This window comes from Elaeis guineensis, chromosome 14, assembly GCF_000442705.2.
Source record: "Elaeis guineensis isolate ETL-2024a chromosome 14, EG11, whole genome shotgun sequence".
Classification (NCBI taxonomy): Eukaryota; Viridiplantae; Streptophyta; class Magnoliopsida; order Arecales; family Arecaceae; genus Elaeis; species Elaeis guineensis.
Window position 1 is genome coordinate 60,814,576 of NC_026006.2, and position 14,940 is coordinate 60,829,515.

Here is a 14,940-nt window from a genome sequence, read left to right on the forward strand (position 1 = left end):
TTTATTTTTAAATTAATCAGAAATAATTGATTAGATGGAGAAAAAGTAAAATACTTACCACATGCTTTTTTTTTTTTTTTTTAATATCCATATGCATTCTAAAAAAGTGGCGTATTCTATATGCTCAAATAATTGTTTGACTACAAGGAGGTTGAATAGTTGAGTTAGTAGACATTTGCTCATCTCAATCCCATATCTAAATGCAGTCAATATGCAAATTATTAGCTTTGAAAGGGATATATTTTCTGCATAACTTTCCACTAGCAAATTGCAATACCAAGCAAAGACGTTGGTCATGATCATTAATCACACTAGATATTAATTAATGGAGAACAATAAAGATTAAGGTGGGTTGGTGTCAAACTCAACCCTTTTTTTTGGAACTCTAATAAAGATACACTAGAAATGTGTCAATTTTTTCACTTTAATATGCTACAAAGAGAAAGAAATGAGGAGGGTGCATTTTACAAAGAATAGAGTGTATCTATCAACTGCCCAAACTAACGCTTGAAACCGGTCTTTTAATCCCATCATCCGCTACTTTCTGCTGCTTGGTCTTGATTCCGACCAAAATCAAGAAAAAGAAAAAAAAAAAAAGACGAAGAAAAAAAAAAAAGTTGGAAAAAAAAAAAGGGCGCAGGCGCAAAAGCGGACGGGGCTCGAAGCCAAAAGCTCCAAAACCCTAACGAATTGCGCTTCCAACTTCGCTCGCATGGACGGGAGATCTCCGGTTGCTCTCCGATCATCGCGTTTCGCGTCGCCGAATCCAGTATTTCGAGCTCCACTTCGCGCGATTTCGCCCCCTCTCGATTCGTCCCCGCTTGCCGACACCGCCGGCCCCCGCTCCTAGCCTTCCCCATAGCTCCACCGACACTCCATGCCCTCCCCACCTATCGCCGGATTGATCTCGCGAGGCTTGGTAGATCCGTGTCGTTCGTATTGGGACGGGATCGAGGATGAGGAGTTTCGGGGATGCGTTGAGGATTTGTCACTGTAGAGGTACTGTTCCAGCTTCTGCCGTGGGAATTTTCTCGGTTTGATTTGATCTCGACGGTTTTATTGATCATTTTTTATTTTGTTTTAGTGTTTGTAGAACCAAATAATTGTTTTTACGAGTGCTCATGTAAGCAAATATGCGAATGTGAAGCATTGGTGGTAGCACACCTCTTTGTTCCTCTTTCTTGATGAATTAATCCAGCCTTTTGATCTAGGGTTTGTTGATTTAGCGTGTGTTTCTTGCCGAGGGATTTGGTTTTGCTTTGAGAGATCAAAAAAAAAAAAACAAAAAAGAGCAAATTTTGTGGACATCCAATCCCTGCGTGAGCTCTGTTCTTGTTGATTGGGAGTGTGTCTTGCAATTCCATCTCTCTGTGTTTTATCTGAACTAATAGGATATGGAAATTCCCAGGAGCTTATTCAAATATCCAAAAGTTGTCAATGTCACTCTTCATGGCACAACTTAATACAAGCGGTTTGAAGCCCCATTGCGACATCTCCCGTTTGGTTATGAAAAATATTATAAACATTTTGTGATTTATACTTAAGTAGGCCATTGACGTTTTCTTGTCCTTTCGGTTTTTGAGTAAAGAAAGGTGAAACTTCACTCTGCTTCCAGTTATTAAGGCTGGAGAGAGATTTGCTTTTCCTTCAACTGATTCATTCTGCGCAACGTGGCTTCGTATTACACAATAAGAAAAAGAAACAGAATTCTGATTGAGAGATTTGCTTTTTCGGTATTCTCATTATACCGATTGCTGTTAATTGTCCTTAATTTTGAACTTGCAGGATTGCTCAAGAGTTTCTCAAGAATTTTGGTGCTGAATTACTTGCTGATTGTATTGTATTTGGAACTCATTGCTGAGGCAAAACTAAGCAGCCATAAACACGAAGCAACAGTGGTCGCTCCAGCTGCTTCCCCTTTAGGTGGATGGAATCCAGTCCATTCTAGGATTGCCTCTGCCAAGTTCGAACTCCCTTTGCCAGCGAGTGTTCCTCTGATTGATAGAAGACACAGGAAGCTTTCTTCATCGCAAATTGCGCCTTCACCAGTGCTGGCCCCTCCAGGTTATGGCTCATTAACAACTAAGGGTCACCCCTCATTGAATTCATCACAACTATCAGATCCTTCAATGCAGCGCAACAACCATCCTGTGCTCACATCAACCCTTGTACCTTCCCCTGCTGAGGATTCTGCTCCTGTAGATTCCAATTCTAGCTCAGTTCCTTCTGGTTTGGCAGAACCTCCATCTTCTCGCCCTGGTAAAGTTGAAATCACAATGTGTTGAATTATTCTAACATTCTATGTTGAAAGCTTTCGCGATTTCCATTCCTGCTGAATACTATTTCTTCAATTACTGAGATAGATGACATTGATGTTTAAGCATTCAAACCTTTAAGACTACAGGATGAATGAACTCCTGATGCCATTGTATTTCTTTTTTTAAATTCTTGCACTAATACTACAATGCTCTCTGTTGTTAGCCATATGTATAACTGTAGGTCTAAGTATATCAATGACTTAAGCATCTTATCAATGGGAATGGTTGATTATAGGGAACTGAAATTAGTGACTAGGATATGAAACATATAACAAATGCAGAAATGAAACAATAAGTTAAATATCACTGCGATAAAAATTGCTAGATTATGAAACATATAACGAACACATAACTGGATATGATACATATAATGAACATATAAGTGGATATGACACATATAACAAACACAAATAGACAAGCCATTAAACATATTTACTTTACATAAAAATGCAAGGACTATATAAGGATTCGGTATATCCATATTTTCATGTTTCTGAAAGAATGAACTTTGGATTCACCAAGCCTGTCATACATTTGTTTTTCATCTCTCTCTCTCTCTCTCTCTCTCTCTCTCTTCCAGTTCTTTGAAAAAAAATAAGCAGGGAATCCACTTCCAATGAAAGTTTATATTAGTTATTGGTTGATTAAATTTTTCAGTGATATTGTGATATTTGAAACAAATTTTGTGCTTAATAGCATTACTCCTTGTTGGTATGAAATTATGAATTGTGTTTTTCCCCCCTTCTGAAATACATATCTGGCTTTGGGGAGGTTTCCTGGTCACTGGCTGGCTGATTGGATAAGTTTTGGTATGAATCAGATATTTAACTACGGAATCTTGTTGAATCATCATGGTTACTTCTCATCTACATGTAATGTGGTTCAAATGCGGATCTTTTAGCTTTTGGTTTGTTTACCTCAACTTTTAGCATTTATAATGGTCTTTGTGTTGGAGCAGGATGTTGTGAGCCAGACACGGTGCAGAGGCGAGGTGCTCAAGATTGTCACTGTGTGTACCCTGTGAAAGTTGAGTTGTTTCTTCTGAACGGTTCTCTGAATTCAAACTGGATCAATGAATTTCTTCAAGAACTGGCTTCTCAGCTCAATTTGCAAGTTACTCAATTTGATATCATTAACATCTATGTTGTTGGTGCGTCGGGGCTAAATATCACAATGAACATAGCCCCACAGACTGGGATAAGTTTCTCGAAGGATAAAGTTGATGCAATGAATTCTTCACTTGCCTTGCATAGGGTTCATATTGGAAACTACAGGCTTCTTAATTTCACTTGGTTCAAGCCAGTTACTCCTGGTAATCATTCACTTCATATCATTGCATTGAAAAGTCTTTAATTCATGATATGAGTTGTTTTGGAAATTCAAACTCATGGTTATTCCTTGCATCTGGATATCAACTTACTCCAGAATCTGGATGATTAACTGCACCTTTTGACATCATTTTTTGCTGCATGCCTATCATTGCTCTCTCTCTCACACATATATATTACAGCAAAAACAAAATATGCAACTTTATATATATTTTCGACTAATTTTTTTACATCTCATCTCATGGTTGTGCTACAGCCATAAACCGATATATTTTGTGAAAATAAGTATATGACAAATACAAAGTAAACAGAAAGTTATTGAGTGAAAAAGAAAATCATCAGAAAAGGAGAGTTTTGAACATAGTTAACCCTATGAACCCTGCTATAAGATATATTCTTAATACAAGCCAATTCTACTGGAATCTCACCAATATAAGGAGACAAACATATCCTGCAGGCATTGATGCCATCCATGTTTAAACAATAATATCCAAATATCAATCCATTATCAATTTATGAAGGGTATGATCCTTCCATCTCTTCTCATGATATTCTTATGGTGTTATTATCATGTTCCTGCTATTATATATAAGAGAAAAAATCTCTCTCTCTTTTTTTTTTTTTTTTTTTTTTTTTTGCTCGAACATTTTCCTAACGATATCAAGCTATCAATAAATGAAGCCAACTCAAAAGTCAAAAATTAAGTTTATGAACCATCAACACATTGAAGCAGCCAAACCATTGGAATGCACAAATGATATTTAATGATTTAAGCTCAGATCACCCAAATCCATTGTTTTTCCATGTATTTTGGTATCCAGTATATTTGGAGGTACTCTTTTGAATATCCAAATGGTGTGCTATATCGACTCATGCAGTCTGTACCAGGCATACCATACCGTACTCGTAATTGAGGTCAGTACACTGCAGGGACCAAACTGGCTTGTACTAGGCAGAACCAATAGGTGCTGCCTGGTTCTGTATTATACCAATGTGTACCACCCAATCGAGAGGTACGTTAGCTGAGCATGCGAAAAGGGTGTCTCAGTACGGGAACTGTACCATACCCTACCGTGCAGACACATATGGAACTGCTAAGGTATTGGTAAGTGAACCTTGTATTCAACCTTGTCAGATAACCCATAATTTGGTTCACCTTATATGCTTTTGAACGTATGTAAGAAAACAATATTAGATTAACAAAAATCCTGTTTTTGCATGTAGAGACATGAGGTCAAGCTGCTCATTCTTCAGATATCTATGTTATTTCTACTTTGAAAGAGGTAGAAGTTGGAAGGTCTTGGGTACACTTACTCTCTTCAGTGGTTAAAAACAAGCTTGATGCATTTTTTTTAAAAAAAAAAAAAAAACATATTTTAATGCATGATATATGTGGTTTAAGTAAGTTTATGTGCTAGATTAGCTCAGTACATTGCAAAACCAACTTAACTAACGGTATTTTAGGGTTCTGTCTGCTTTTAAGCCCCTGCATCGTAAATAGAGATTAGTTCTTAAGCTTAGTATTACAAAACCAACTAAGGTTATTTTAGGGTTCTAGCTGCTTCTAATCTTCTATGTTGTAGATTATAATTAGTTTGGTTCTTTGGAAAAAAATTATTGAGGTAACACTCCAACATATGGTCGTTAGATAACATTGGGCATGACCAGACTAACTCAAATGTGTCTTTATTACCTTGGTGTATGTTTGGTATGCTTATCTCCATTCCATACTGCCCGTTCTTTCCTACTGAATGTTTACGATTGACTGTTTCATAGTTACTCAGTCCTGTATATTACTGTGTTTGCTATTATTAGGACTATTAATAATAACCAACTTTCTACTAAGATGGTTGATTCCTATCACTTGTTGTGTTTTCCAGCTTCAGCACCAATTATGTCACCTACAGTTTCACCACCTGCAATGCCCCATTTGCCTATGCCAAGTAGTGATGGTGGTGGAGACAAAAACCATTCAAGTCTACTTATTATTGTTGGCATATGCGTTGGTGTTGTAATCATTGCTTTCATAATGGTGCTTATAATCTGTTCATGCATGTCTGGCAAAGGGAGGAAAAGGATACCGGTTAATGAAACACGTACGCATTTAAGTTTTTGTTTTGCTGTTTAAAGCAGGTTACAATTGTGCTGTTTAAAGCAGATTAATTATGTATTTCAAGTTCCAGTTATTAGTTGACATTTATCTCTATTATGGTATTACCTGTTGGTATTTCCACTTCTTGCATAAACCTATAACTCATAGAATTTAATTCAGGCTTTATGTAAGCACTGATGCTGTAAGAAGGCATCAATTAAAGGAAAGGATGTATTCTATCTATCCTTGTGCATTCCCCATAATGTTTTAGAACTCAACATTTATGAGACATTACTTTGGGTAAGTAAAGGGAAAAAAGGATTATAGCAAGATCAGCAAACTAGGATTACAATCTTTGAAAGTTTGAATGGTGAATGACCAGGAAATTGCGCCAAAAAGGCTAAAGAAAAAACTTGCGTGTTTGTCCACAAACAAACAGATGTATAATTAAACTTGCTGATACATTATCACACCTTGCCACAGAGTATGTACCACGTTGAGCATGTTGAAAGGACACTTACATGGTACATGGGTATGTAATGCCTCGGTGTAAGTATTGGTCTGTATCAGCTTGTATCATAGTGTATTATTGAAATACATTATTATACGAGTTAAAATGCTGTTACATGGAATTTATGTTGATGGGTTATCTTTTCTCTTAACATATTATACATTTCATGTGAAAAGTTTATTGCAAAAAGAATTAATGAACTGGGTTAAATGGTAAATTTCACTTTGTAATTTGGGCTCATTGTTGTTAAGCATATTTATGTTAGTTTTTGGTTAGAACTTGTTACATAACGCAATGCATCAGTTAGATTGTATTCATCATAAACAACATATGAAACTTCACTTATCCTGTGCTGCCATATTAAAGTATCAAAACTCTGGATCAAGTGTTCAAAACATATCTACGTCCCATCAAGAACCAAATGATAGATGAAAAACTGTCATGCTTCCTTCATATATCTATGTATGCCTTGGCTAGATTTTGACAATGCCATGCTTCTTTTCAAGTATGATACGGTGTGCATATTGTGCCTACTCTTGATCATTATGGCCACTGAAGATGAATCTGTGGTCCATTTCTCTATCAAGGGTTGCTTCCTTGTTTAGGTAAGCTTTGACATATCTTCTGTCACAACTTCCTTTCTCCCCCAACTTTTTTGATCTTTCTTCCATCTTCTTTTACCGCCCAAAATAAAACTTAGCTCTTATTTGAGTCTCATGTGATCTTTTCTACATACGCCCATGCCATGTAGTTAGCTATCCATCACTATATCATATAACATTGCAACTCATAAGCTTTGTTGATTATAAATATTTATAATAATATCTAGCATGGTGCCACATACACCTGAACATTGTTATTTTCACAATTCTTAATTTGGGGCCTTCTTAATTACTAGAATTATTAGACACACAAAACAGTTCAAAAGCTCCTTACGACTTCATTTTTGTCATTTCACATTATTACTCATTAATCACATAATAGTAAAATGTTTGAGAACATAGGTCTCGAAATCGTATGAAGTACACTCTCTCTCTCTTCCCCCCCTCTCTCTCTATTTGTGTGCGCATGCGCATGTCCATGTCTGTGTATTTTCTAGATGAGCACCCCATAAGCCTCAACTAACCCATGGTTGTAACCCATTATGCTGCATCCACATCCAATCATGATTTTGAAACACCCCTTTATTGCACCAATTGTCCCCATCTTGCCACCTGCAATGTAAAGGTCTTTCCTGCAATGTAAAGGTCTTTGGATATTCTTTGGACCCACCTTACGAGAAACAAACACATGAGCCCGCTATAGGAGGCTACTGTCAAACCAGCTCACCTAATGGTGTTCTTGTTTCATTTTGAGAGAAAAACACTTATTGTGAAGGGTGTTCTTTCCCACCAAAGAACTAAAATAATTAATGAAACTATTCAAGAGAGAAAATAAAAACAAACTTATTCACTTCAGTGGATGACAGAAGAGCCCAGGGTAGCTTAAAAGGATGGAGCAAAAGACTTTTAAGGAGCCATAGGAAAGAAGCGACATGTTAAAAGCTAATGAAATGACAGTGGATGCCGCCATGCAAGATATGGAGTTTCATAATCTTTGCTTTCAGCAGTTATGATCAGTTCAAAATGATCCCACACCCCATGCTGATGTATTGGTTTAATTTCTGTCATTGATTAACAAAGAGATGGATGCAGTCATATGGGAAAAGGGTCAATGATAGCCATTCATTTTTAGCATCCAACCACCATGGTTTTAATAAGATTCCCTACAACCCTCCTAGAATTACTAGAGAATCTGGACTGAAACTAGGTTCTCATCTCTAATGCTATGACATACATGATTATTATCCACTGTTTAATGCTTTCTGCATCATATTTATGCAGCAAAGCCGAGAACTGCAGATGCTGTTTCTTTAGAAGGGTCGTTTTGTCATCCAACCAGTGTACGGTTCCTGGCTTACGAAGAGCTCAAAGAAGCAACAAATAACTTTGAGGCTGCAAGTGTTCTTGGAGAAGGTGGGTTTGGCCGTGTCTTCAAGGGTGTTTTAAGTGATGGTACCGCTGTTGCCATTAAAAAGCTTAGCAGTGGAGGACACCAGGGAGATAAAGAATTCTTGGTTGAAGTTGAGATGCTGAGCAGGCTGCATCACCGAAATCTTGTAAAACTAGTTGGTTACTACAGCAGCCGTGACTCATCGCAGAACCTTCTCTGTTATGAACTTGTCCCAAATGGAAGCTTAGAATCTTGGCTTCATGGTATTACTTTGGCCAACTCTGAAGGTTCTTTTTGGTTGCAAGTTTCCATTTGACCTTTTCATTGGGGTGAAAGCCTAAGATGATGCTGACATTAATTATACTCTCTTCAGGTCCCTTGGGAGCTAACTGCCCCTTGGATTGGGACACGAGAATGAAGATTGCTCTTGATGCTGCTAGAGGGTTAGCCTACCTTCATGAGGACTCCCAACCCCGTGTGATCCACAGGGATTTCAAAGCATCAAATATATTGCTAGAGCATAATTTTCATGCCAAGGTCTCTGATTTTGGTCTGGCCAAACAAGCACCTGAAGGTCGGGCAAATTATCTTTCAACTCGTGTGATGGGAACATTTGGGTGAGTTGTCTGTTTCCTTTCTTTTGAATTGGTTTTTTTTCTTGTACCTTATTACTATTGTTGTCAAACTTAAGGTAGTCCATTTTCAGGTATGTGGCACCTGAATATGCCATGACTGGACATCTTTTAGTAAAGAGTGATGTATACAGTTATGGAGTGGTTCTACTTGAACTGCTGACAGGAAGAAAGCCTGTAGATATGTTGCAACCATCCGGCCAGGAAAACCTTGTAACTTGGGTGAGATCTATTTTTCCTCATTCTCTCTCTCTCTCTCTCTCTCAGCATTGCATCCATAAACTTTCGTGATCATTTATAAGATCAGAATTATATGCTTTTATTTGCACATAAACAAACTCAGAGTGGCACTCTCGGACATCAAGGCATACACTTGAATGAAATGACACGTGAGCACTTGGGAGGACACATATCTGTTAAAAGCAAAAAGAAAGCCCTCATATGCACGCAGTTGTTCATTTGCTGATAGCTGAATGGATGTTTCCTGGTGATTTTTTTTTTCGATAAACATTTTCACATAAATTTTGTTTGTTGCAATCATCTTGTATTACCTGCCAATACTTGGTTGTGTTATTTCATTTGGCTTATTTAGTTTGACTGGTGGTGATAATTCCTTTGCTCGTCCTGTAACCTGCAGGCTCGGCCAATTCTTCGAGACAAGGATAGATTAGAAGAGCTTGCAGATCCAAGACTTGCAGGTAACTATCCAAAGGATGACTTTGTGCGAGTTTGCACAATTGCAGCAGCCTGTGTTGCACCTGAGGCGAGCCAGAGACCCACAATGGGTGAAGTGGTTCAGTCCCTTAAAATGGTGCAACGTGTCATAGAATGTCAGGATACCATGCCAACTCCATCTGCCCGCCCCAATGTCAGGCAGTCTTCAACGACCTATGAGTCTGATGGCACTTCCTCGATGTTCTCATCTGGACCTTTCTCAGGATTGAGCCTGTTTGACAATGAGAATATCTCCAGAACAGCAGTTTTCTCCGAAGATCTTCATGAAGGCCGGTGAAGTGTCATGGTTCAATAGCAATATTTCTGGCCATCGGATACTTTGATCACCAAAATGGCAATACAAGAATCAGGTGCTGCTATGCAAACAAGGCAAGGTCTTTTGGATTGATGGCTTGAGATTGGCAGGAGGTTGTTTGGTTACATGTTGTTTGTATATTTCAATTTTTCTTACGCCCAGGTAGCTGTGGCGCTTATCTCCATGGAAACCCTTTTTTCTTTTTTTCTTTCTTTATTCCAAAGTATCTGATCAAATGTCCTCTTTGCCTCCGGGCATCTGTTCTCATACATTTGTTGACTAATACGAGTTCATAAAGAAAATTTTGTTCTTAATTCTGAATGAGACTGAATTTTGACTGCCATTCAAGAAGAATAACAACAGAAGAAGATGAGAGTTAGGAGCCAATATATATTGAAAAGGGAATATCATTGGATCCATTAAACACAGCCACAGCATTGGGTTCCTCAAACATACATTATTTCCTTGTTCTCAGTGTAAGGTGTAAGAATCTTTTCATCTGTTTGTCAAATACTGCTTCTGATTATATGTATGTAGTAATATTGCTGGGGTCAATGAAAAACTTAGTTTCTCCTGAGAAAACCTGTATTTGATTTTTCAGTGGTTGCTTTCTTTGTTTCTGTCATTTGAAAGCCGGTGAGTGGAATATCAGTATAGGGCCGTACAATGTCAGGTACAAAGTCAGGCAGATACAAGGTTCTCTTCAATCTAAAATTTTTTACTTGTGTTACATAGAACATGGCTTAACATTGTTTTATTTTTTAGGTCGCAATGGCAGTTTTAATTTTAGCCATCTGTGCATCACACTGAGTTGTAGTTGTATGAGCTCCAAGATATCATACAGCATACCATCCTATGGACCTTGGCAATTATGTTCTCCTTGTGTTACATGGACAATTGTGATTATGTATGGAACTCGAGACCATTTCAGCACGACCTGAACTGCGGAGAACGCCTGAGAAAAGCTGGTGCCAGGCTCGAGCCCGTGATGCCTTGCAGCAAGGTGCATGGGGGCTGGGTCAAATCCAAACGACTCTTCCTACCACGTAATACTTCCAGGCCTCCCGTTCATTCGCGCATGAATGGGTCCAATAAAATCAAAAAATAAAATATTTCTAAGAACCATCAAAGTAGTCACAATATTAGTCTAAATAACATTGACCGGATATAGATGCTATCCAATCAGTAGCCCCATTTGCCTCGCTGTGGTCGATAGATGTGTCTAATAAGGAAGAAAAATCTCACGGTCATCATCCATTGGATATCCTGCAGAAAAGGATGAGCTCTAGAATCCGTGTGCTGCATCTGAATCCATCCAACTATCATGGCCGAGTCACCCTCTATGAGAATGGAGCGAGTCATAGCTTGTTGTTCTTCGGGTTCCATGAAAGCGTTAGCTTCTAAAAGTTTCTGGACTGGCACATATATTTAGATGGCCACAGCATGGCCTTCTTTTATTTTTATAAAAATAATTATTTTCACCTATGGGAGTTTCTTAAAATCCTAAAAATTTTTGGTGAATAACTAAACTGACCCCGCTTACGATATACTGAATTCCAATTTCTAATTCCATGTCTAGGAAGGATAACGATCTTCTAGAGTCCAGAGTTTTGAATTCTTCCTCCCAAGCAACCAGCAAGGAAATTCTCAAAATTTCATAAGCATCCCTATTGAATTAAAATCTGAAATTTCCCATAATTGAAGAACACTATTATTAATACACATCCACTTAATTCACGTTAAAATTTCAATTGTATATCAGGTTTTAGATTAGCTGAATATCAGCATTGAAAACTATCAAGTTCTGAAGAGTAGTTTAATTCGTTTAATTATTAGACTTATCAAATGATTTCATAAATTCGCAAAAAGTTTTTTTTTAATTACAGATACAAGAGTGCACATTATCCAGATGAATTTTAGATTGCAATTCCCACCAAATCTCAATAAATATTTTTTTTCATTGAATGGAGAGGAACTGCCTACGCTAAGATTACAGGTATGCACATAACACTCTCATCTTTCCTAATTCTAGACTATCCCAAATTCTCAAAATCATAGAACCTAAGTTTCAAGATTTTTTTTTTTTTTTTTTTTTTTTGTAGAAAGTCTCAAGAATTGAAATCATTAATTTCCAAAATCCTAGGTTTTCCAAAAGAAAAGAAGCCTTGAGGGGAGAAGAAAATCTTACCTAGTTGTTGCAAGGAGTAGATTTAGATGACAAATATGAAGGTGAGGAGTGGAATAAATGGTAAAAAGAGATAGAAGGTAAAATAGGTACAAACTAGATCCTATAGTTTGAACATCCTAATTGAACCAAGTTTGTATCTATTTAACTCTTTTTTTTTTTTCTTAATCTGAATACATCAAAAAGCCCTTGCATAAATACAACCATAAATGACAACCGAAATCAAGTTATGACAACGATGTAGAATCTCAATAGCAAATATCAAAGCCATAGTACCAATATACTCAACCACACTTTTTTCATCCCTATAGATATATGTTATAAGACATCATTAGAAACACCGCGCAATGAGTCTATGAGTAGCAGGCGAAGATGGCCCTTAGTAGAATCAAATTTAGCAAACAACCATAAAAAATATTATCTTAGAGTCTCTCTCTAAGATGAATCTATCAGATTATAAAATAGAAATAGCATATATGAAACCTTTTCATATCGTTCTCGACTCAACCTAGGATACTATCAAGTCAAACAGTGAGGATCTTCAGCTACAACAAAGAGTGATATCCAATCCTGAATAACAAATATCCAGCTCCTGTACATTATGTTCCATCCTTCACCACGTCATCCTAATTGATTTTTAAGGAAGTTATTAAAGACTTGTTTTCTTTTTTGCAGTGCCAATGGTTTCCAATGTGTACATGAGGTGGTATAATCCTGATGTGGAAATAGAGGGGGTGTTTGGTTTGTAACCAAAATCGAAATGGGAATGAGAATAGGAATAGCTTGAAATTGAAATCGGAATAGTCAAATTTTTCGAAGTATTTGGTTCATGATTGAAATCGAAATCGAAATGAAAATTTGAATTTATAAAAGAGAATAGGGATTGAGTTCTATATAGATTGAGCTATTTCCATTCTATCCTAAAATCAAAATCGGAATTAAATTCCTTCCAACTAAATGATTAGAATGAGAGCCATCTAGATTTTGATTTCAGACCTTTACTATTCCCAACCAAATATCTCCAAAGGGCAAGGGAGAGAGAAAGTTAAATGGGGAACCAATTCGTAACGGTCTTAACTTCCGGGAGAGAGAAGATTAAATGGGTGGAACCAATTCATGCCGTTCTTAACTTCTGGCTTTATTTCAGGACCGCTGAAAAGGACAAATTGCTGTTTCCAATGACGCCCTCAAAGGGAGACATTGCCGTTTCGAATGACATGTTTTGTTTCTAAACAATACCGTTGGTAACTCAGAAACATCACTAAAAGGAGTCAAGAAATTTAAATACAACAACTAATGGATTTTTCGATTGTTCCACCCAAAAGAAAAAAAAGAATTTTTCGATTATAGTTTTTTAATCCACGGCGCACGCATACACATGCAACATTTACAATTATTTATGCACGAATTTTTAGGCTGATATAATAAAATAAACCTGTATATAAATAAACAAGTCAACCATATGCTAACAATTAAGCGTTAATCAAATTTTCTACCTGCGCAAGGTCAATCAAATTTAGGACCTACACAAGAAATCCGCTTGAAATCTAACATTTTCCCCATACTTCACGTCCGATTGTCGTCTTTCCTGGTACAGAAAGACCAAACAGAAGCACCCAACCAAAAAAAACAAAAATTAGCATACTTAAAGAAGCCTGAGAACATATGTAACACCAGGTAGAGAAAGAACATGTTCAGGGGACACCTTAGGATAATGGTCATCCTATAAATCTGAGATGCTGAATGGAAAGAGCCTGACATGGAGCCAGCTACGTGATAGGCAATAAGACCAAGGCAAGAGGGCCCAGAGAACCTACAGTGAAACTACCCAGTAAAAGTAGGTCTGAATCCTTATCAAAAAAAAAAGTAACTCTGAATGCCCCATCCATCAAAGCCAACAGTGACCCACACTCCAACGCCAACAGTGCATGTACCCTGGAGCAAAACGGTGGAGCAACGTAGCCCAATTAATAAACTCCAGGGTGAAGTAGGTAAAATGAGCAGCAACAGCATGTATCATGGGGAACAAGATAAAAACCATACAAGATAAAGCTGATGAAGCTGGATACACCCAAGTTAGACCAGAGAAACGTGTTGATACGAGGCTGAATGAAAGAAAAGAAATCACTGGTGGCCTGAAATAGAGCAAAGCAAAAGTTTACAGAGAAGCAGCCAGGCAGCCATAGAACATAATCATGAAATGTGCAGAAAGTATCATAAATCAACTGCATGAATAATAATTAAAAACCCTCAAGTCAAGCTAACATGGACCATCTCCTAAGCATCAGCCTGCTAAAGTAGAGAGATCCCTGGGCAAAAGATAGGCGGCATTAATGGCAAAAGAACCATAAGTTAAAGCATAAGAAGCCAGCCAATTAGTAGTATCGTACTTATTTATCAGATTAAAGATGTAGATATATTTAGTTGGAGAAAATTAGGTTCTGAAATAAAAATAAATAAATAATATTTTTTTAATTATTTATTTCAAAAAATTTCTGTTCCCATTTCAATTATAAGGGAGAATTAAAATATCCTAATACTTCAAAATATAATTATATATTTCTTTAATATTTATATTTCATTTTGAGATGATCTTAATTTTGATCATCAATCAAATAAGTCGAGAAATATGTCCCCTTCAATTTTCATTCAAATTGTTTTTATCCTGATTTTACTTGCGAACCAAATGCACTTTTTAAAGAGTGAAAAAAAAAAAAAAAAAATTGTTCACTGCTCCAGCCACCGTACCCTCTTTTAGTAAATAATCTAAAAATAAAAGTCTTAATACGTAATCGTAGTTGCCCCTATGTCCCTCCAAATTGACCACCTTTGCCACCGCTGCTACTCGCCGT

The 14,940-nt window shown here is 37.1% G+C and overlaps 1 protein-coding gene across 1 annotated transcript; it reads left to right on the forward strand.

The window, feature by feature from the left end:
* The first annotated feature begins 569 nt into the window (after nucleotides 1-569).
* LOC105057341 (receptor-like serine/threonine-protein kinase ALE2) lies at nucleotides 570-10,217 on the forward strand. Its single transcript, XM_010939939.4, has 8 exons — nucleotides 570-999; nucleotides 1,786-2,259; nucleotides 3,277-3,630; nucleotides 5,527-5,742; nucleotides 8,133-8,504; nucleotides 8,615-8,858; nucleotides 8,948-9,095; nucleotides 9,511-10,217. Exons 1-8 carry the CDS (start codon nucleotides 957-959, stop codon nucleotides 9,883-9,885), a joined length of 2,226 nt encoding a protein of 741 aa, XP_010938241.1. The 5' UTR covers nucleotides 570-956; the 3' UTR covers nucleotides 9,886-10,217.
* Nucleotides 10,218-14,940: the final 4,723 nt, after the last annotated feature.